Raw genomic sequence first — 21,897 nt, 5'->3', positions numbered from 1 at the left:
TGGTATTTGCTGTGTGATTTATTTGACCTTTTATTTGACCTACCTCAGCCAAGTTTTAAGTTTATTTTATTTTACAGACAATAAAATTAAGAGGTGTGGTAAATCAGACTGCATTGAAAAATAGAGAGTGCATCTTTTATCTCGTTAGCAGAATCGCATTAGTGGAAACGCAGTCTTTTCTCAGGTCAGTCCTGGTTGTAGCAAGATACGTGGACACCTGCTTGTTGAATATCTCATTCCAAAATCATTGGCATTAATATGGAGGTGGTCCCCCCTTTGCTGCTATAACATCCTTCACTCTTCTGGGAAGGCTTTGTACTAGATGTTAGTGGATTCGGCTATTTCAGCTACACCTGTTGCTGACAGGTGTATAAAATTGAGCACACAGTCATGCAATCTCCATTGGCAGTAGAATGGCCTTACTGAAGAGCTCAGTGACTTTCAACGTGGTACCGTCATAGGATGCCACTTTTTCAACAAGTCAGTTCGGCAAATTTCTTCCCTGCTTGAGCTGCCCCTGCCAACACTGTTATTGTGAAGTGGGAAATCTAGGAGCAACAACGGTTCAGCCATGAAGTGGTAGGCCACACAAGCTCACAGAACTGGACTGCCTTGTGCTGAAGCGCATAGCATGTAAAGATCGTCTGTCCTCGGTTGCAACACTCACTACCGAGTTCCAAACTGCCTCTGAAAGCAACTTCAGCACAATAACTGTTTTCAGGAGCTTCATGAAATGGGTTTCCATGGCCGAGCAGCCGCACACAAGCCTAAGATCTTTATCCCGAAGAGAAACAATTACTGTATTTAGCCAAATGACAAAGATCATGAACTATACTGTATGAACCACGTATAGTATTATAATTTCTACCAGGTATATCGCCACAAACGTCATACAACGTTTTAAAATGGGGAGGAGGGAGGAAGATAGCTGCCAATGTGTACCCAAACAGATCTGATAAAGCTTATCTGCACTCTCAAACTCATTTCAATAAAACCTTCTGTGTTTCACTTGAATCTGACTCCGCTTCCTCTACATAGTGATGGTGGAAGATAAGAGAAATATGGTGTCAGACAAACACCGACTTCCCATATACAGTGGGGAGAACAAGTATTTGATACACTGCCGATTTTGCAGGTTTTCCTACTTACAAAGCATGTAGAGGTCTGTAATTTTTATCATAGGTACACTTCAACTGTGAGAGACAGAATCTAAAACAAAAATCCAGAAAATCACATTGTATGATTTTTAAGTAATTAATTTGCATTTTATTGCACGACATAAGTATTTGATACATCAGAAAAGCAGAACTTAATATTTGGTACAGAAACCTTTGTTTGCAATTACAGAGATCATACGTTTCCTGTAGTTCTTGACCAGGTTTGCACACACTGCAGCAGGGATTTTGGCCCACTCCTCCATACAGACCTTCTCCAGATCCTTCAGGTTTCGGGGCTATCGCTGGGCAATACGGACTTTCAGCTCCCTCCAAAGATTTTCTATTGGGTTCAGGTCTGGAGACTGGCTAGGCCACTCCAGGACCTTGAGATGCGTCTTACGGAGCCACTCCTTAGTTGCCCTGGCTGTGTGTTTCGGGTCGTTGTCATGCTGGAAGACCCAGCCACGACCCATCTTCAATGCTCTTACTGAGGGAAGGAGGTTGTTGGCTAAGATCTCGCAATACATGGCCCCATCCATCCTCCCCTCAATACGGTGCAGTCGTCCTGTCCCCTTTGCAGAAAATCATCCCCAAAGAATGATGTTTCCACCTCCATGCTTCACGGTTGGGATGGTGTTCTTGGGGTTGTACTCATCCTTCTTCTTCCTCCAAACACGGCGAGTGGAGTTTAGACCAAAAAGCTCTATTTTTGTCTCATCAGACCACATGACCTTCTCCCATTCCTCCTCTGGATCATCCAGATGGTCATTGGCAAACTTCAGATGGGCCTGGACATGCGCTGGCTTGAGCAGGGGGACCTTGCGTGCGCTGCAGGATTTTAATCCATGACGGCGTAGTGTGTTACTAATGGTTTTCTTTGAGACTGTGGTCCCAGCTCTCTTCAGGTCATTGACCAGGTCCTGCCATGTAGTTCTGGGCTGATCCCTCACCTTCCTCATGATCATTGATGCCCCACGAGGTGAGATCTTGCATGGAGCCCCAGACCGAGGGTGATTGACCGTCATCTTGAACTTCTTCCATTTTCTAATAATTGCGCCAACAGTTGTTGCCTTCTCACCAAGCTGCTTGCCTATTGTCCTGTAGCCCATCCCAGCCTTGTGCAGGTCTACAATTTAATCCCTGATGTCCTTATACAGCTCTCTGGTCGTGGCCATTGTGGAGAGGTTGGAGTCTGTTTGATTGAGTGTGTGGACAGGTGTCTTTCATACAGGTAACGAGTTCAAACAGGTGCAGTTAATACAGGTAATGAGTGGAGAACAGGAGGGCTTCTTAAAGAAAAACTAACAGGTCTGTGAGAGCCGGAATTCTTACTGGTTGGTAGGTGATCAAATACTTATGTCATGCAATAAAATGCAAATTAATTACTTAAAAAGCATACAATGTGATTTTCTGGATTTTTGTTTTAGATTCCGTCTCTCACAGTTGAAGTGTACCTATGATAAAAATTACAGACCTCTACATGCTTTGTAAGTAGGAAAACCTGCAAAATCGGCAGTGCATCAAATACTTGTTCTCCCCACTGTACTTCAACTGCACGACCAGAAATTGAGCAATTGTAATAATTCTATATGGCCATGAGAAGTCTCAAATTTTGAGTACTCTCACAACCCACTGTGCGTAGAAGGGAGAGGGAAGCACATGCAGTACCAATAGAAAACATATCACATGTTGCATGCATTTTTTTAACCAGTAAACATCACCAAACCATCAGATAATGGAAATTACAGTCATCACTTGTCATTATTGTGAATCTTTTCCATTTCCCTCGATAGTAATCGGTCTTCACCATTTATTTTTCAGGAGAATGATGCTGCCACCACAAATTAACCACAGCTATGGAACATCTCAATGTTTATCTAAGAATCAATTCATTTCATTTCTATTTAAAGATTTATGAAAAGGTAGCATTCCACAGAATTCTGTCATTTTGGCCACAGAGACATTGCATTCATAAGTTCCACCAGTTAGTCAGTAGAATCAGTTGTTCAGACAGGCCTACCCCTACATTTATGCGTGACCCAGACAGAGTGGGCTATTAAAGCCCCTTCATTATAACTCTCCACCAACACCTTCACAACAATCTGAAAATACAATAGATCCTCCATAACTTACAGGAACTGTGGAAACCATTGATGACATTGGGGGAAAAAACAGTCCTCTTCTTCCCAACTGCCTCTATCCAACTCTTTCATGTATATGGAAGTACCTGTATTCGCTTTGAGTTGAAATCCCCTTACCTTCTTTTACAGTCCAAGGGGAATGTCTGAGTGACAGTTTCCAGTCTCTCGCCATTTTCTCACACAGAACTGTACTTATTGACTGTTTTGACATACGGAACTCTTCCTTTTCACACTTCGGCTCACACAAGTCTCAACGTCGCCTGTGCCTTTTGACAATCTTTGAAAAGACGGCTTGGAAAGCAACACATCTCACTCACAGCACCTTGTGCAATATCTTATGTGTGAACACCTCTGTTGGTTCATAAACACTGCCAAGACTTCAATGCGCTGCATCCCTCTTTGTTTTGGAAAAGCTTTTTGGAAGGTTTTGAGTCTGTGTGTGTACAAGGATTGGCAAAAATGACAAAATACAATTACAAAATACCAATACTAAGCTCAATATATCAAAATAAACTACAAAATACTTGTATTTCGAAATGTATTTAATTAAAATACATGTATATTGTATTTTAAAATACAGAAATTTGCAAGAAGCCAGCCCAAACAGCAACAACATTCTCCGTAACAGTTATAGACACATTTTATTTGCTATGACTGTGATATGTTGTTGTTGATCTGACTTAGAACGCACTGACTGTAAATCACTCTGGATTAGAGTGTCTGCTAAATGACCAAAATGTAAATGTACTGTGTATGTATTAAATTAACATACCAAAATGAACTGCAAAGCACACTGGGTTTATTATTGGCCTTGTTTCGGGGCAGAGCTCATTAGATTCATATTCAGCATGATATGCAATTGTTCATTTTTAAATGTACATTTATATTTAGTTCCTTTAGTAGACACTCTTATCACCATAGTGCCATCAGACTTCTGATACCAATGCAGGGTGAACGAGGGCCACAAAATGGTGAATCGCTATAAAAAAAAGGGTATTGAAAAGTATTTAGTATTTTGAAAATACAAAATGCAACTCTCGAAAGTCTCAAATACATTGGAGTGTAGTTCAGCACAGTGTAATACAAAATACAAAATACTCAGAAGTAAATCAAATGTATATTTCAAATACATGGAACAGAAACACACATCTGTGTGTGTGTGTGTGTGTGTGTGTGTGTGTGCGTGCGCCTGTGTAGGAGGAAAGATGATGACTGTTATATAGCGAGGAAGAAATTCATGACAGCCCATCTATATGCTGGTTGTGTGTGGGAGATGAAGTGCGTGTGTGGGCCGTATGAGCTGGATTTGACCTCTGAACACATATTAGAGAGTATGGACTGTAGGCTTGCTGTTTCTGTAACTACTACACAGTTTCTTGGCCTGTATGCTCTAATATCTATTTTGCTCTGCTATTGAGTACGGCCTGTCTGCTCTCACTCAACTGTAAGAAACACAGGTCCTAAATACAACTCGACATATACGTACATACATCATATCATTTCTCAGTAAAAGTTCCATTTGGTCAATGATATTTCATAAGAAAAAGCAATGGATGACAAATTCTGGTACATAAAGTTGCAGAGGCAGAGGTAATGAGGCCCCATAGCCCTCTTTAGGTCTCTGATGAAGATAAGCACTAAATGAGTGCTGGCTTTCGACTCATGTCCACAGCCTACACAGTGTCAGAAGCTACCCACTGGGCACAGACTTCAGTTCAATGTCTAGTTTCGGTTGAGTTGCCAATTTACATGAATTCAACGTGAAATCCACAAAAAAGATCACCATGTCATTGGATTTAGGTTCAAAGTTGGGTGAAAAAAAGACAAAATGCCCTTACTGTTGATGACTTTTTGCAAAACCAATCAGTTTTTCGAGTTGATTTAATAACATCATCGGTAGATTTTTGGGGATGAAATAATGTTGATTCAACCAGTTTTTGCCCAGTGGCTGTGATAACACATGATCTACTGTATATTATGTGTTGTTTCTTACAGTTGGCTCTTTGTCTTTCTGAATTTGTTTTACATTGAAAATGTGATCTCCATACTATGCAACTGAACAAAGCAATTACAATTGTCAGCAATTATGTCAACCAAGTCAAGTTCATTCCAGAACAATCTACACAATCAAATGAACGCATTCAATAATCTCTACATTTGTCCTGACCGTTTGAAGCCAATTATAAGTGTCTGTGAGGGCCAAACTGTTGCTCGCCAGAACATGCAACACACATGACCAGTTCCACATGAATCTGAGCCATTTACAATAAATGAGAGCACTTACAAGAAGTCAGCAGCCATTCAGAAAGAAAATGACAGCTAGCAGGTAGGTTGGTGAGTAAGGATAGGAAAGCAAGATGTGACTGGAAAAGTAGCAGGCTTCCCCTCCCAGGCCTCTAGCACACTCAACCTTAGCCATTCTGCCATACACTTTACTTCCACTTTCTTATCGAAACAGTGTTTTGCATTTCACTCCCCTCAAACTTGTCGTGAGTGTGGATTTGCACTAGCTTGTGGGCGAGCTGTGTGTGGCGTGACTGTGTCTAGGACAGGGGTATTCAACAGGGGTCCACAGCGTGAGTTTTGGTTCCTCTGAGAAACAACAAATGACGACTGCTGTATGTCAGGAAGCTCTTGTGCCCAGACTGCCCTCTATTGTTGTATTATATATTACCACACAACACACAACTAGGCTCCTCACCACAAGTCTGTTCCCCACATTGAAAGAGACTGAGGTTCACATAATTATCCAGTGCAAGGCTTATGGGCATAGCAGCGGGAAGGAGGGGTGCTGAGGGTGCACCCTCTGAAAAATCTGAATAATTTTTTTTTGTGAAACGTTACTGTTTACTACTATTCTCTCCCTCTTATCTCTCCCTCTTATCTCTCTCCGTGTCTCTCTCTCCGTGTCTCTCTCTCCGTGTCTCTCTCTCGCAGTCTAAAAGGTCGCAGGTCTTATGGAGGTGTCACACAGTAAATGGTTGTTGTCTTCACTTACTGCTCATCTCCCACCTTCTTGATCCACTCCACATCACACTGCTCACACGACGATGTCATTTCCTGCTGAAGTAGAGCGGGAAAACAGATTAGCATGCAGGTGCTCGAAGCAAGAGCCAAGCGAGAACAAGAGTTAGACAGAACTGACTATGCTTTAGAAAATAGAGGGAGAATGTACCAGTTTGTAAGACGTACCAGTGTGTTAGGTGTGTGTGTGTTAGGTGTGTGTGTGTTGTCCACTGACCCTCTCTATGTGGTTGTTCTGGATTTGTTTCAGCTCCTCCTGCAGTCTCTCACACTCGGCCTTCACTTCCTGTTCCCTCTGACACGCCCCCTGGGCCTGGTGCCGCGCCCCCTCTAGCTCCACCTCCAGACGCTGCAGCTTCAGGTCTGACAGAGTGTCTAGACTACGAGAGTTCTGTAGGGTCAGCGCAGGACAGTCCAGCACTGCGGAGGGGGAACGCAACACGGACACACACACATGATCAATCTAGAGGGACTTAATTATCCCAGGGTTTATACCATTCATCCTTATACTTTCCAGGGAAAGGATAAGGGATAGTGATGTGGACTTCCAGCCAGATAAGAGCTCCACGTATCTTCATTTTCCACCTGGGTGGAGGAGCGTGCGTGGGCACAACCTCGGAGCCCAGCTCATACAGACGCCGTCACTGAGCCAGTGGCTATTGTGATAGAGGAGTCGTCTATCACATCTCACCAGCCACCTCACACAACACACAGGCATTGACACACTGACACTGGAGAAAAAAAACACACACACAACTCGCACTGATAGAAAACACACAAATCCTTTCTAACACAGTATATTGCCCACACTCTCTTGCACGCAACTTCCGCAATTGCATCAAATGCACACATTCGTGTTTGTGTACAAGTCACAGCTGAACTACTAGGGCTGGGATCATCAACTAGATTCAGGGTGAAATTCAGCTCGCTGTTCGCCAGTTAGGGAACCCTCTACTAGACTAAGTGGCCTGTGGTTGAGGCAGTAGTGAACAGTAGTGTACAGAATAATACATTTCAACATGTAATGGTACTAAAGCATATCATGAACGCTTTCCATCTGAATGACAACCCTTCACATAAATACACCTCGGCATGACTCAGCAATAAGAGAGGTATTAATGACACATTTCATCAGCATTTTGCATCCTTTTTACTAGGGGGTCACAGTTCAGGCCTTGTGACTCCATAGCAGCTGTTCTCTTCAGTAGTGACCTGCTACCTAGCATGCTTCACTCAGCTGGAGTGGGTGGTACTGTGTAATTAGCATATAGGAAGCAGCAGGGCAAGATGGGAGAGAGTTGGCCAATAGTAGTTCTGTTTCCCCAAATCAATTTCGGGTTGTCGTGAGTCTCGTGAGAGCGGGAGGTAGCTAGCCAGCAGACAGTGGAGAGAGGTTGAGATGGCGGTAGCAGAAGTGTTGTTTGAAGCTGAGAGCGCGTTGAGTACAGTTAGTGAGAAGGATGAGTGGACAACAGTGAAGTCCAAGAATGGAACAAAAAGGGGAAAATGGTTGTGGATAACGAGTCTGATGAATCGTTGCTTGTTGGAGTGCGTTTTTTTGGATAAGGATGTTAATTTGGGAAGCCCTTTTGAAGTCACGAGGATGGTGACGAAGGCGTTGAGAAAAGTGGATTCAGTCAAAGTAACCAGTAGCGGTATGGTGTTGATATCGTGTATATCTAAAGAGCAAAAGGAGCGCGCATCGTGGCTCGCAAAATTATCTACGCATGCAGTGGACAGCTTTGATTTTCGGAGCAGGGCACCGGTAAAAGGTGTTATCTCTGGCGTCCCGTTGGACATTAATAGTGTATAACTTAGGAAAATAATTCCAGGAGTAGTTAACACTAGAACCGCTAAAGCAGTCATTTCGACTGCTCATTAACGTATTAACTTATCATTAATTTATTTAATTACTTTGTCATTTTTAAAGTCAAGCCCCCCTCCGTTCTCTTCCTAAATAAGTCTATATAACACACTGCCGTTGTTAGAATCTTAATATCACAAACAGAACTGGAGTTGTTACCAGTTTAAGGAGGGCATGTCATTATTTGAATGGTTTTCCCCCGTTACCCCTCATTCTCCCGACAGTAGGGCCTGCTCCGCTCATTCTCCCGACAGTAGGGCCTGCTCCGCTCATTCTCCAGACAGTAGGGCCTGCTCCGCTCATTCTCCAGACAGTAGGGCCTGCTCTGCTCATTCTCCCAACAGTAGGGCCTGCTCCACTCATTCTCCCGACAGTAGGGCCTGCTCCGCTCATTCTCCAGACAGTAGGGCCTGCTCCGCTCATTCTCCCGACAGTAGGGCCTGCTCCGCTCATTCTCCCGACAGTAGGGCCTGCTCCGCTCATTCTCCCGACAGTAGGGCCTGCTCCGCTCATTCTCCCGACAGTAGGGCCTGCTCCGCTCATTCTCCAGACAGTAGGGCCTGCTCTGCTCATTCTCCCAACAGTAGGGCCTGCTCCACTCATTCTCCCGACAGTAGGGCCTGCTCCGCTCATTCTCCAGACAGTAGGGCCTGCTCCGCTCATTCTCCCGACAGTAGGGCCTGCTCCGCTCATTCTCCCGACAGTAGGGCCTGCTCCGCTCATTCTCCCGACAGTAGGGCCTGCTCCGCTCATTGTCCTGACAGTAGGGCCTGCTCCCCTCATTCTCCAGACAGTATGGCCTGCTCCGCTCATTCTCCCGACAGTAGGGCCTGCTCCGCTCATTTTCCTGACAGTAGGGCCTGCTCCCCTCATTCTCCAGACAGTAGGGCCTGCTCCGCTCATTCTCCTGACAGTAGGGCCTGCTCCGCTCATTCTCTAGACAGTAGGGCCTGCTCCCCTCATTCTCCAGACAGTAGGGCCTGCTCCGCTCATTCTCCTGATAGTAGGGTCTGCTCCCCTCATTCTCCAGACAGTAGGGCCTGCTCCGCTCATTCTCCCGACAGTAGGGCCTGCTCCGCTCATTCTTCTGACAGTAGGGCCTGCTCCCCTCATTCTCCAGACAGTAGGGCCTGCTCCGCTCATTCTCCTGACAGTAGGGCATGCTCTGCTCATTCTCCCAACAGTAGGGCCTGCTCCGCTCATTCTCCCGACAGTAGGGCCTGCTCCGCTCATTCTCCAGACAGTAGGGCCTGCTCCGCTCATTCTCCCGACAGTAGGGCCTGCTCCGCTCATTCTCCCGACTGTAGGGCCTGCTCCGCTCATTCTCCCGACAGTAGGGCCTGCTCCGCTCATTGTCCTGACAGTAGGGCCTGCTCCCCTCATTCTCCAGACAGTAGGGCCTGCTCCGCTCATTCTCCCGACAGTAGGGCCTGCTCCGCTCATTTTCCTGACAGTAGGGCCTGCTCCTCTCATTCTCCAGACAGTAGGGCCTGCTCCGCTCATTCTCCTGACAGTAGGGCCTGCTCCCCTCATTCTCTAGACAGTAGGGCCTGCTCCCCTCATTCTCCAGACAGTAGGGCCTGCTCCGCTCATTCTCCTGATAGTAGGGCCTGCTCCCCTCATTCTCCAGACAGTAGTGCCTGCTCCGCTCATTCTCCCGACAGTAGGGCCTGCTCCGCTCATTCTCCCGACAGTAGGGCCTGCTCCGCTCATTCTCCCGACAGTAGGGCCCGCTCTGCTCATTTTACAGACAGTAGGGCCTGCTCCGCTCATTCTCCCGACAGTAGGGCCTGCTCCGCTCATTCTCCAGACAGTAGGGCCTGCTCCGCTCATTCTCCCGACAGTAGGGCCTGCTCCGCTCATTCTCCAGACAGTAGGGCCTGCTCCGCTCATTCTCCAGACAGTAGGGCCTGCTCCCCTCATTCTCCAGACAGTAGGGCCTGCTCCGCTCATTCTCCAGACAGTAGGGCCTGCTCCGCTCATTCTCCAGACAGTAGGGCCTGCTCCGCTCATTCTCCAGACAGTAGGGCCTGCTCCCCTCATTCTCCAGACAGTAGGGCCTGCTCCGCTCATTCTCCAGACAGTAGGGCCTGCTCCGCTCATTCTCCAGACAGTAGGGCCTGCTCCCCTCATTCTCCAGACAGTAGGGCCTGCTCCGCTCATTCTCCAGACAGTAGGGCCTGCTCCCCTCATTCTCCAGACAGTAGGGCCCGCTCTGCTCATTTTACAGACAGTAGGGCCTGCTCCGCTCATTCTCCCGACAGTAGGGCCTGCTCCGCTCATTCTCCAGACAGTAGGGCCTGCTCCGCTCATTCTCCAGACAGTAGGGCCTGTTCCCCTCATTCTCCAGACAGTAGGGCCTGCTCCGCTCATTCTCCAGACAGTAGGGCCTGCTCCGCTCATTCTCCAGACAGTAGGGCCTGCTCCCCTCATTCTCCAGACAGTAGGGCCTGCTCCCCTCATTCTCCTGACAGTAGGGCCTGCTCCGCTCATTCTCCAGACAGTAGGGCCTGCTCCGCTCATTCTCCCGACAGTAGGGCCTGCTCAGCTCATTCTCCAGACAGTAGGGCCTGCTCCCCTCATTCTCCAGACAGTAGGGCCTGCTCCGCTCATTCTCCAGACAGTAGGGCCTGCTCCCCTCATTCTCCAGACAGTAGGGCCTGCTCCGCTCATTCTCCAGACAGTAGGGCCTGCTCCCCTCATTCTCCAGACAGTAGGGCCTGCTCCGCTCATTCTCCAGACAGTAGGGCCTGCTCTGCTCATTCTACAGACATTGGAAGGTGCAGTGGCCAGGTGATAATCACTCCGATAATTGTCTCAAAACTGAACTTAAACTATACCGAAAGTAATTTCACACATATAACAACAGAAATAAATAAAGTAAACTATGATGGGTGGAAAGGGGGTGAATGGGTGAGTTAATGAGCAAGGGGAAGTGGGCAATGCCTAATTATGTAATTACCTATTGCGAATGAGGAACAGGGCGGGCCATTCTATTTTATTGGTATATTCTAATTATAATCTCTAAATGTTATGTACCCTATATCAGTCCACCCAATCCAATCAGTCTACTCTGGTCTACTTGGAGTACACAGTGAGAGTGTGTGTAATTTACAGTGGCAAGAAGACCAAGGGGAATGGATGCACATGCTCCGTTAGCGCTGCTACGAGATCTGAATGATAACGACTCAGATGGAAGAAATGAATCACGACATCTCCGATGATTATTCTTCTGGTTCTGAGCCCCAGCCCGAACCTTCACCTCCAAGCCCTAAGTGGTAAAAAGCCTGAACGGTGCGCACTGAGCAGGAGCCGGCGCCACCACCAAATGAAACGGTGAGGTAGGAGAGAGGAACGGACGCCGTTTTGGAAAAGATCCACATCAGACAGCAGGTGAGCGAGTGTCGGAGAATGTGGGGACGAGGCTTGAGGTACCTTACGTTGGCAAAGGGAAAAATGTCACCATGGACAATTTCTTCACTTCACTGTCAATGGCGAACAAGTTGCTTGGAAATAAAACAAGCTTAGTTGGCACAATGAACAAAGTGAGACGGGAGCTCTCTCCCTCTGCACAAAATAAGGCACCTGCACAGACGTTGTACTCCACAACAGTGCTGAGGAATAACAAGACAACACTCACACTATACCAATGCAAGGCAAGAAAGAACATTTCTGTCAAGAGCACCATGCATCCGACAGTTGCCATGGACGCATGCCGCTTGACCTGTATGAAGAATGGGGAAAAGAAGCAAAGTTTATCTGTATTATTGATGTTTGATGAAGAGTATCTACCAACCTATGTAAAGATGGGATACATAAGATACCACGTGAGAACGTTCGTGAAAAACCTGATGCAATGCAAGAAATGTAAAAGGTTTGCCCACGTGTCAGGTGTTTGCAGACGGAAAGAGTATGTTATTGAGGAGTCTGTGAATGTAAAATGTTGCAAATGTGGTGGGGATCATATTTCTGGATTCCCAGAGTGCCCTGGGGGGGGGGGGGGGGGGGGTGAAAGAGGTTGGGGTGTCAAGGATCAGGGCTGTACAGCAAATCTCCTACAGGTGGTGAAGAGAGTTGAAGGGGAAAGCGGCCACTGTGCTGAAGAAGATATTGCAGCGGACGGACCGCAACCAGTTGCAAATGTTGTACGTCAATCAAGTGATCTGGATACACGTATTGTAATGAAGGTGGATTTTGTAGCATTTATAACCACTGTTATTAACTGTACTGTACTGTACAAGAAGTCCAAGAAGCTGGACATCATTATACAGTATCTGCAGCCAACACGTTTTTGGGCCTCCAACGCTTCACAGCAGAAGCACTGCTTGGACTACTGTCGCCAGAAAATGTCCCGCCCTCACAGAATCCTTCTGAGCCTGAGTAGAGACCTGATTAGAATGTTGTTAGAAAAGCAGGCTGACTTAGTTTAATATTAATGTTGCTATTGATAGATTATAAAGACACAGTACCCGTCAAAAGTTCGGACACAACTACTCATTTAAGGGTTTTTCTTTATTTGTACTATTTTCTACATTGTAGAATAAAAAAGTAAAGACATCAAAATGATGAAATAACACATATGAAATCATGTAGTAACCAAAAAAGTGTTTATAATTTATTTTTATTTTTATATTCTTCAAAGTAGCCACCATTTGCCTTGATGACAGCTTAGTACAGTCTAGGCATTCTCTCAACCAGCTTCATGAGGTAGTCACCTGGAATGCATTTCAATTAACATGTGTGCCTTGTTAAAAGTGAATTTGTGGAATTTCTTTCCTTCTTAATGCTTTTGAGCCAATAAGTTGTGTTGTGACAAGGTAGGGGTGGTATACAGAAGATAGCCCTATTTGGTAAAAAACCAAGTCCATATTATGGCATGACCAGCTCAAATAAGCAAAGACAAATGACAGTCCATCATTACTTTAAGACATGGTCAGTCAATTTGGGAAATTTCAAGAACTTTGAAAGTTTCTCCAAGTGCTGTCTCAAAAACCATCAAGAGCTATGCTGAAACTGGCTCTCATGAGGACCGCCACAGGTAAGGAAGACCCAGAGTTACCTCTGCTGCACAAGATAAGTTCATTAGAGTTAACTGCACCTCAGATTGCAGCCCAAATAAATGCTTCACAGAGTTCAAGTAACAGACACATCTTAACATCAACTGTTCAGAGGAGAATCGTGAATCAGGCCTTAATGGTCGATTTGCTGCAAAGAAACCACTACTAAAGAACACCAATAAGAAGAGACTTGCTTGGGTCTAGAAACACGAGCAATGGACATTAGACAGTAGGGACATTAAATATGTCCTTTGATCTGATGAGTACAAATTTGAGATATTTGGTTCCAACCGCCGTGTCTTTGTGAGACGCAGAGTAGGTGAACGGATGATCTCCGCATGTGTGGTTCCCACCGTGAAGCATGGATAAGGTGGTGTGATGGTGTGGGGATGCTTTGCTGGTGACACTGTCAGTGATTTATTTAGAATTCAAGGCACACTTAACCAGCATGGCTACCACAGCATTCTGCAGCGATATGCCATATCATCTGGTTTGTGCTTAGTGGGACTATCATTTGTTTTTCAACAAGACATGACCCAAAACACACCTCCAGGCTGTGTAAGGGCTATTTGACCAAGAAGGAGAGTGATGGAGTGCTGCATCAGATGACCTGGCCTCCACAATCACCCAACCTCAATCCAATTGAGATGGCTTGGGATGAGTTGGACCGTAGAGGGAAGGAAAAGCAGCCAACAAGTGCTCAGCATATGTAAAATCAAATCAAATCAAATTTGATTGGTCACATACACATGGTTAGCAGATGTTAATTTGTAGCGTAGTGTAGCGAAATGCTTCTAGTTCCGACAGTGCAGTAATATCTAACAACTAATCAAACAATTCCACAACAACTACCTAATACACACAAATCTAAAGGGATGGAATAAGAATATGTACATATAAATATATGGATGAGCGATGACCGAGCAGCATAGGCAAGATGCAGTAGATGGTATAAAATACAGTATAAACATATGAGATGAGTAATGTAAGAGGGGTAAACATTATTAAAGTGACATTATTTAAAGTGACTAGTGATCCATTTATTAAAGTGGCCAATGATTTCAACTCTGTATGTAGGCAGCAGCCTCTCTGTGTTAGTGATGGCTGTTTAACATTCTGATGGCCTTGAGATTGAGAAGCTGTTTTTCAGTCTCTCGGTCCCAGCTTTGATGCACCTGTACTGACCTCGCCTTCTGGATGATAGCGTGGTGAACAGGCAGTGGCTCGGGTGGTTGTTGTTCTTGATGATCTTTTTGACCTTCCTGTGACATCGGGTGCTGTAGGTGTCCTGGAGGGCAGGTAGTGATGTGTTGTGCAGACATCACCACCCTCTGGAGAGCCTTGCGGTTGAGGCCTGTGCAGTTGCCGTACCAGGCGGTGGTACAGCCCGACAGGATGCTCTCAATTGTGCATCTGTAAAGGTTTGTGAGGGTTTTATGTGACAAGCCAAATTTCTTCAGCCTCCTGAGGTTGAAGAGGCGCTGCTGTGCCTTCTTCACCACACTGTCTGTGTGGGTGGACCATTTCAGATTGTCTGTGATGTGTACACCGAGGAACTGCTGTTCCGTCGGTGTGGATAGGGGGGTGCTCCCTCTGCTGTTTCCTGAAGTCCACAATCATCTCCTTTGTTTTGTTGACGTTGAGTGAGAGGTTGTTTTCCTGACACCACATTCCGAGTGCCCTCACCTCCTCCATGTAGGCTGTCTCGTAGTTGTTGGTAATCAAGCCCACTACTGTTGTGTCGTCTGCAAACTTGATTATTGAGTTGATGGCCACGCAGTCATGGCTGAACAGGGAGTAAAGGAGGGGGCTGAGCAGCACCCTTGTGGGGCCTCAGTGTTGAGGATCAGCGAAGTGGAGATGTTGTTTCCTACCTTCACCACCTGGGGGGGGGGATCTCATGCTTAATGATGAGCTTGGAGGGTACTATGGTGTTGAATGCTAAGCTGTAGTCAATGAACAGCATTCTTACATAGATATTCCTTACATAGATATTCCTCCAGATGGGATAGGGCAATATGGGAACTCATTCAAGACTGTTGGAAAAGCATTCATCATGAAGCTGTTTGAGAGAATGCCAAGAGTGTGCAAAGGGTGGCTACTTTGAAGAATATCAAATATCAAATATATTTAGATTTGTTTAACCCTTTTCTGGTTACTACATACTTCCATATGTGTTATTTAATAGTTGTGATGTCTTCACTATTATTCTACAATGTAGAAAATACTACAAATAAGGAAAAACCCTGAATGAGTAGGTGTGTCCAAACTTTTGACTGGCACTGTATATAAACTCAACAATAAAAGAAATGTCCTCTCACTGTCAACTGCATTTATTTTCAGCAAACTTAACATGTGTAAATATTTGTATGAACATAAGATTCAACAACTGAGACATAAACTGAACAAGTTCCACAGACATGTGACTAACAGAAATTGAATAATGTGTCCCTGAACAAAGGGGGGGTCAAAATCAAAAGTAACAGTGAGTATCTGGTGTGGCCACCAGCTGCAGTAAGTACTGCAGTGCATCTCCTCCTCATGGACTGCACCAGATTTGCCAGTTCTTGCTGTGAGATGTTACAGCCCTCTTCCACCAAGACACCTGCAAGTTCCCGGACATTTATGAGGGGAATGGCCCTAGACCTCACCCTCCGATCCAACAGGTCCCAGACGTGCTCAATGGGATTGAGATCCGGGCTCTTTGCTGGCCATGGCAGAACACTGACATTCCTGTCTTGCAGGAAATCACGCACAGAACGACCTTAATTGCCTACCGTCTGTAAGCTGTTAGTGTCTTAACGACCGTTCCACAGGTGCATGCTCATTAATTGTTCATGGTTCATTGAACAAGCATGGGAAACAGTGTTTAAACCCTTTACAATGAAGATCTGTGAAGTTATTTGGATTTTTAGAAATCATCTTTGAAAGACAGGGTCCTGAAAAAGGGACATTTATTTTTTTGCTGAGTCTATATATATATATATATAATTTATTTTTTTCCCCCCCAGATTGTTTCATTTTGGGGATCTTTATTATACACATTAGGTGGAGGAATGCACATATAATTGTTGCGAATGCGATTATCCCAAAGAAGAAGATGGGCGCGAGTGGTCCTTAGAGGAATGTATTTATTTAACCTTTATTTAACCTTTATTTAACCAGTTAGTTGAGGACCACAGCTCATTAAAAAAAACACCCCAGTCAACACAGCATGATATGCTAGGAATAGGAAAAATAAGACAGAGAAACCCAACTACTGGAACAAACAGGATTGGGGTCCATCCCATTTGAATTTGGCCAGCTCTGGAGGTAGTAAAGCTGCCAATTTAAAATAAAAAAATGTATGAGGACATTGACTAATCATATTTTAAATCAGATCCTGGACTAAAGTGTATTGAAATGAAAATACTAATCCAATCCTGCAAGCGTCGGCAGACAATAGTGTGTGAGAAGGGTTTCGTGCCACCTTAATAGAGACTCACTGTGATTGTCTGGGCTGTGCAGCTGCAGGTATTGGATGTCCTTGCTGTGTAGCTGGGTGTTGAACTTCTGTAGCGAGTTGTCCCTCTGTCTCAGAGCAGACTCCAGACCTAGGATTCGCTCTACGTGTTTCTCCACTAGACTGGTCTAGGATCAGATACAGAAACACAAACATATGGCTTTGACAATGATATTCGGAGAAGTTGGGTAAGGCACATACAGATCTGGAATCAGACTAGTGGAAAGTTTGGTGCAAGACCGAATGCTTGTTAGTGTCCTGGTTAGAGTTTGATGTATGGTATACATAATGGCAGGTATAACATACACTACCATTCAAAAGTTTGGGGTCACTTAGAAATGTCCTTGTTTTTGAAAGAAAAGCACATTTTTTGTCCATTAAAATAACATCAAATTGATAAGAAATACAGTGTAGACATAGTTAATGTTGTAAATGGCTATTGTAGGAATCGGCAGATTTTTTATGGGAATATCTACATAGGCATACACAGGCCCATTATCAGCAACCATCACTCCTGTGTTCCAATGGCACGTTGTGTTAGCTAATCCAAGTTTATAATTTTAAAAGACTAATTGATCATTAGAAAACCCTTTTGCAATTATGTTAGCACAGCTGAAAACTGTTGTTCTGATTAAAGAAGCAATAAAACTGGCCTTTAGACTAGTTGAGTATTTGGAGCATCAGCATTTGTAGGTTCGATTACATGCTCAAAATGTCCAGAACCAAAGAACTTTACTTTCTTCTGAAACTCGTCAGTCTATTCTTGTTATGAGAAATGAAGGCTATTCCATGCGAGAAATTGCCAAGAAACAGAGGATCTCGTACAACGCTGTGTACTACTCCCTTCACAGAACAGAGCAAACTGGCTCTAACCAGAATAAAAAAGAGTGGGAGGCCCCTGTGCACAACTGAGCAAGAGGACAAGTACATTAGAGTGTCTAGTTTGAGAAACAGACACCTCACAAGTCCTCACTGGCAGCTTCATTAAATAGTACCCGCAAAACACCAGGCTCAAAGTCAACAGTGAAGAGGCGACTTCGGGATGCTGGCCTTCTAGGCAGAGTTCCTCTGTCCAGTGTCTGTGTTCTTTTGCCCATATTAATATTTTATTTTTATTGGCCAGTCTGAGATATGACTTTTTCTTTGTAACCCTGCCTAGAAGGCCAGCATCCCGGAGTCGCCTCCGGGATGCCGTTAAATAATTAACGTTCCAAAAAAGTTTTAATATGAATATTTAATATCATTATATGGATGTTCAAAAAGCATTTTGGGAACATTTGTGGACATATCGTAGATTGGTTGGATAGAGGGAGGGATGCAGTGATGAAGAAGTGGATGGATGGAAGGTAGGAAGGAAGGAGGGATGCAGGGATGGGACATGGCTGGATGAAGGGTGGAGGGACGCAGAGATGAAGGTATGGCATGGAGGTATCTGACCATTTTGTCCAGGTCTCTCTGGAGGTTGCTCTTCTCCATGTGGATTTTCTCATAGGCCTGAATCACATCCTCCAGCTGCTCCTCACGCTCCTTCCTCTTCTGGGCCTGGGGGAGAGAGGGGAGTAAGAGAGAAAGAGAAAGGGAGAGAGAGATGAGGAATTATATGACTAAAGGGCCAGCCACAATTTCCTGTTTTGATTCATGTCACTGTTGAAACTTCTTAGAAACAAAACAGATTCACTTGTTTATTTGAGTTTGTTTAATAAAAATGTTTCTCTCAGTCTGAAGCCTGAACAAATATTGCATAATGATCCTTATACAGGACAACTTCAGACAGTGTTAGTGTCAACAACAAAACAATTATGTATTTGTCACATTTGGTGAATTTCAGCAGGTGTAGACTTTACTGTGAAATGCGTACTTATGAGCCCTTTCCCAAAACTGCAGAGTTAAAAAGTAAGAAAATTTGCAAATATAATATAGTAACACAACAAATAACGAGGCTATATAGAAGGAGTACCGGTACGAGGTACAGTGGGGCAAAAAAGTATTTAGTCAGCCACCAATTGTGCAAGTTCTCCCACTTAAAAAGATGAGAGAGGCCTGTAATTTTCATCATAGGTACACTTCAACTATGACAGACAAAATTAGGAAAAAAAATCCAGAAAATCACATTGTAGGATTTTTAATGAATTTATTTGCAAATTATGGTGGAAAATAAGTATTTGGTCACCTACAAACAAGCAAGATTTCTGACTCTCACAGACCTGTAACTTATTCTTTAAGAGGCTCCTCTGTCCTCCACTCGTTACCTGTATTAATGGCACCTGTTTGAACTTGTTATCAGTATAAAAGACACCTGTCCACAACTTCAAACAGTCACACTCCAAACTCCACTATGGCCAAGACCAAAGAGCTGTCAAAGGACACCAGAAACAAAATTGTAGACCTGCACCAGGCTGGGAAGACTGAATCTGCAATAGGTAAGCAGCTTGGTTTGAAGAAATCAACTGTGGGAGCAATTATTAGGAAATGGAAGACATACAAGACCACTGATAATCTCCCTCGATCTGGGGCTCCACGCAAGATCTCACCCTGTGGGGTCAAAATGATCACAAGAACGGTGAGCAAAAATCCCAGAACCACACGGGGGGACCTACTGAATGACCTGCAGAGAGCTGGGACCAAAGTAACAAAGCCTACCATCAGTAACACACTACGCCGACAGGGACTCAAATCCTGCAGTGCCAGACGTGTCCCCCTGCTTAAGCCAGTACATGTCCAGGCCCGTCTGAAGTTTGCTAGAGAGCATTTGGATGATCCAGAAGAAGATTGGGAGAATGTCATATGGTCAGATGAAACCAAAATATAACTTTTTGGTAAAAACTCAACTCGTCGTGTTTGGAGGACAAAGAATGCCGAGTTGCATCCAAAGAACACCATACCTACTGTGAAGCATGGGGGTGGAAACATCATGCTTTGGGGCTGTTTTTCTGCAAAGGGACCAGGACGATTGATCTGTGTAAAGGAAAGAATGAATGGGGCCATGTATCGTGAGATTTTGTGTGAAAACCTCCTTCCATCAGCAAGGGCATTGAAGATGAAACGTGGCTGGGTCTTTCAGCATGACAATGATCCCAAACACACCGCCCGGGCAACGAAGGCGTGGCTTCGTAAGAAGCATTTCAAGGTCCTGGAGTGGCCTAGCCAGTCTCCAGATCTCAACCCCATAGAAAATCTTTGGAGGGAGTTGAAAGTCCGTGTTGCCCAGCAACAGCCCCAAAACATCACTGCTCTAGAGGAGATCTGCATGGAGGAATGGGCCAAAATACCAGCAACAGTGTGTGAAAACCTTGTGAAGACTTACAGAAAACGTTTGACCTCTGTCATTGCCAACAAAGGGTATATAACAAAGTATTGAGATAAACCTTTGTTATTGACCAAAACTTATTTTCCACCATAATTTGCAAATAAATTCATAAAAAATCCTACAATGTGATTTTCTGGATTCTTTTTCTCTCATTTTGTCTGTCATAGTTGAAGTGTACCTATGATGAAAATTACAGGCCTCTCTCATCTTTTTAAGTGGGAGAACTTGCACAATTGGTGGCTGACTAAATACTTTTTTGCCCCACTGTATGAGGTAGCTGAGTACTTCTTTAGGGGTAAAAGTGACTAGGCAATCAGGATAGATAATAAACAGAGTAGCAGAAGCATGAAAGTGTGTGTATGGGTGTGTGTGTGTGGCATCAATATGCATGTGTGTGTGTTGGAGTGTCAGTGTAGTGTGTGTGAGTGAGTGAGTGTGGGTAGAGTCCAGTGAGTGTGCATAGAGTCAGTCTAAGAGAGTCAGTGACTCTATGCACAGGTCAATGAAATAGTCTGGGTAACCATTTTATTAACTATTCAGCAGTTTTATGGCTTGGGGGTAGAAGCTGTTCAGGTGCCTTTTGGTACCAGACTTGGTGCTCCGATACCGCTTGCCGTGATCGAACCTTGCGGGGGTTCGCCACTGTATATGGCATGGGTGGCTGGGGTCTTTGACAATTTTCCTTCCTCTGACACCGTCTGGTATAGAGGTTCTGGGTGGCAGGGAAGTAGGCCCCAGTGATGTACTGGGCCATTCCCACCACCCTCTGTAGCACCTTGCGATCGAAGGCGGTTGCCATACCAAGCGGTGATGTAGCTAGTCAATATGCTCTCAATGGTGCAACTGTACAACTTTTTGAGGATCTGAGGGGACATGCCAAATCTTTCCAACCTGCTCCACAACAGCTCCGTCGATGTGGAAGCTACCCCCTCCGTTTCCTGTAGTCCACGCTCAGCACCTTTGTCTTGCTGACGTTGAGGGAGAGGTTGTTGTCCTCGCACCACACTGCCAGGTCTCAGACCTCCTCCCTGTAGGCTGTCTCGTTGTCATTGGTGATCAGGCTTATCACTGTGTTGTCAGCAAACTTAATGATGGTAGAGTTGTGCATGGCCATACAGTTGTGGATGAACAGGGAGTACAGGAGGGGATTAAGCACACACCCTTGAGGGGCCCCCATGTTGAGGGTCAGCATGGCAGATGTGTTGTTACCTACCCTCACCACCTGGGGGCGCCTGTCAGAAAGTCCAGGATCCAGTTGCAGAGGGGGGTGTTCAGTCTCCAGGGTTCCGAGCTTGGTGATGAGCTTGGAGGGGACTATGGTGTTGAACGCTGAGCTGTAGTCAGTGATGGTGCCATCACCAGCCTTTCATGGTTACAGTGTCTCCCAGACAGTCTCGACAGCCTTTACATGTATTCTCATTCGATCAATTACTTTCAACATTGAGACAAAAGACTTTGCAACAATAGTATCTTGGTTACTTTTACACCCACAGATCAAGGCCCGTATTCATAAAGCATCTCGGAGTAGGATAGGCCATAGAATCTTATTCATTATTATCTAAAAGGCTAAACTGATCCTATATCAGCACTCCTACTCTGAGACTCTTTGTGAACATGGGCCCTGTCTGATAACTAGGTTGTCAAAGTCATAGAAACTCATTACTGATAATGTATGTGGGAGACATGGTGGGCAAATGGATAGATGACTTTGGAAGAAGACAAATGAAAGAGATCAAGATGGAAACAAAGGAGGGGGCGGGAAAGCATCTGATGAGAAAGAGAGAGAGAGAGAGAGAGAGAGAGAGAAAGAGAAAGAGAGAGAGAGAGAGAGAGAGAGAGAGAGAG

General features: G+C 45.0%; 1 protein-coding gene across 2 annotated transcripts in view; it reads right to left on the bottom strand.

Moving 5' to 3' along the window:
- LOC139570242 (TANK-binding kinase 1-binding protein 1-like) overlaps window positions 1-21,897 on the bottom strand; it is a 67,290-nt gene that overhangs the window by 9,403 nt on the left and 35,990 nt on the right. The window contains exons 4-7 of one of the 2 annotated variants that reach the window (XM_071391950.1): window positions 18,183-18,287; window positions 16,729-16,873; window positions 6,540-6,742; window positions 6,297-6,361 (exon numbers count right to left, since the gene is read on the bottom strand). In XM_071391950.1, the coding sequence (XP_071248051.1) occupies window positions 6,297-6,361; window positions 6,540-6,742; window positions 16,729-16,873; window positions 18,183-18,287 (518 nt within the window). The remainder of the gene's footprint in view (window positions 1-6,296; window positions 6,362-6,539; window positions 6,743-16,728; window positions 16,874-18,182; window positions 18,288-21,897) is intronic. The other variant, XM_071391951.1, reaches the window with a different exon arrangement.

The sequence above is a fragment of the Salvelinus alpinus genome, chromosome 3, assembly GCF_045679555.1.
Source record: "Salvelinus alpinus chromosome 3, SLU_Salpinus.1, whole genome shotgun sequence".
In the NCBI taxonomy this organism is placed as follows: Eukaryota; Metazoa; Chordata; class Actinopteri; order Salmoniformes; family Salmonidae; genus Salvelinus; species Salvelinus alpinus.
The sequence above is the reverse complement of the archived record's forward strand: the minus strand, read 5'-3'. Positions and strand labels throughout refer to the sequence as shown.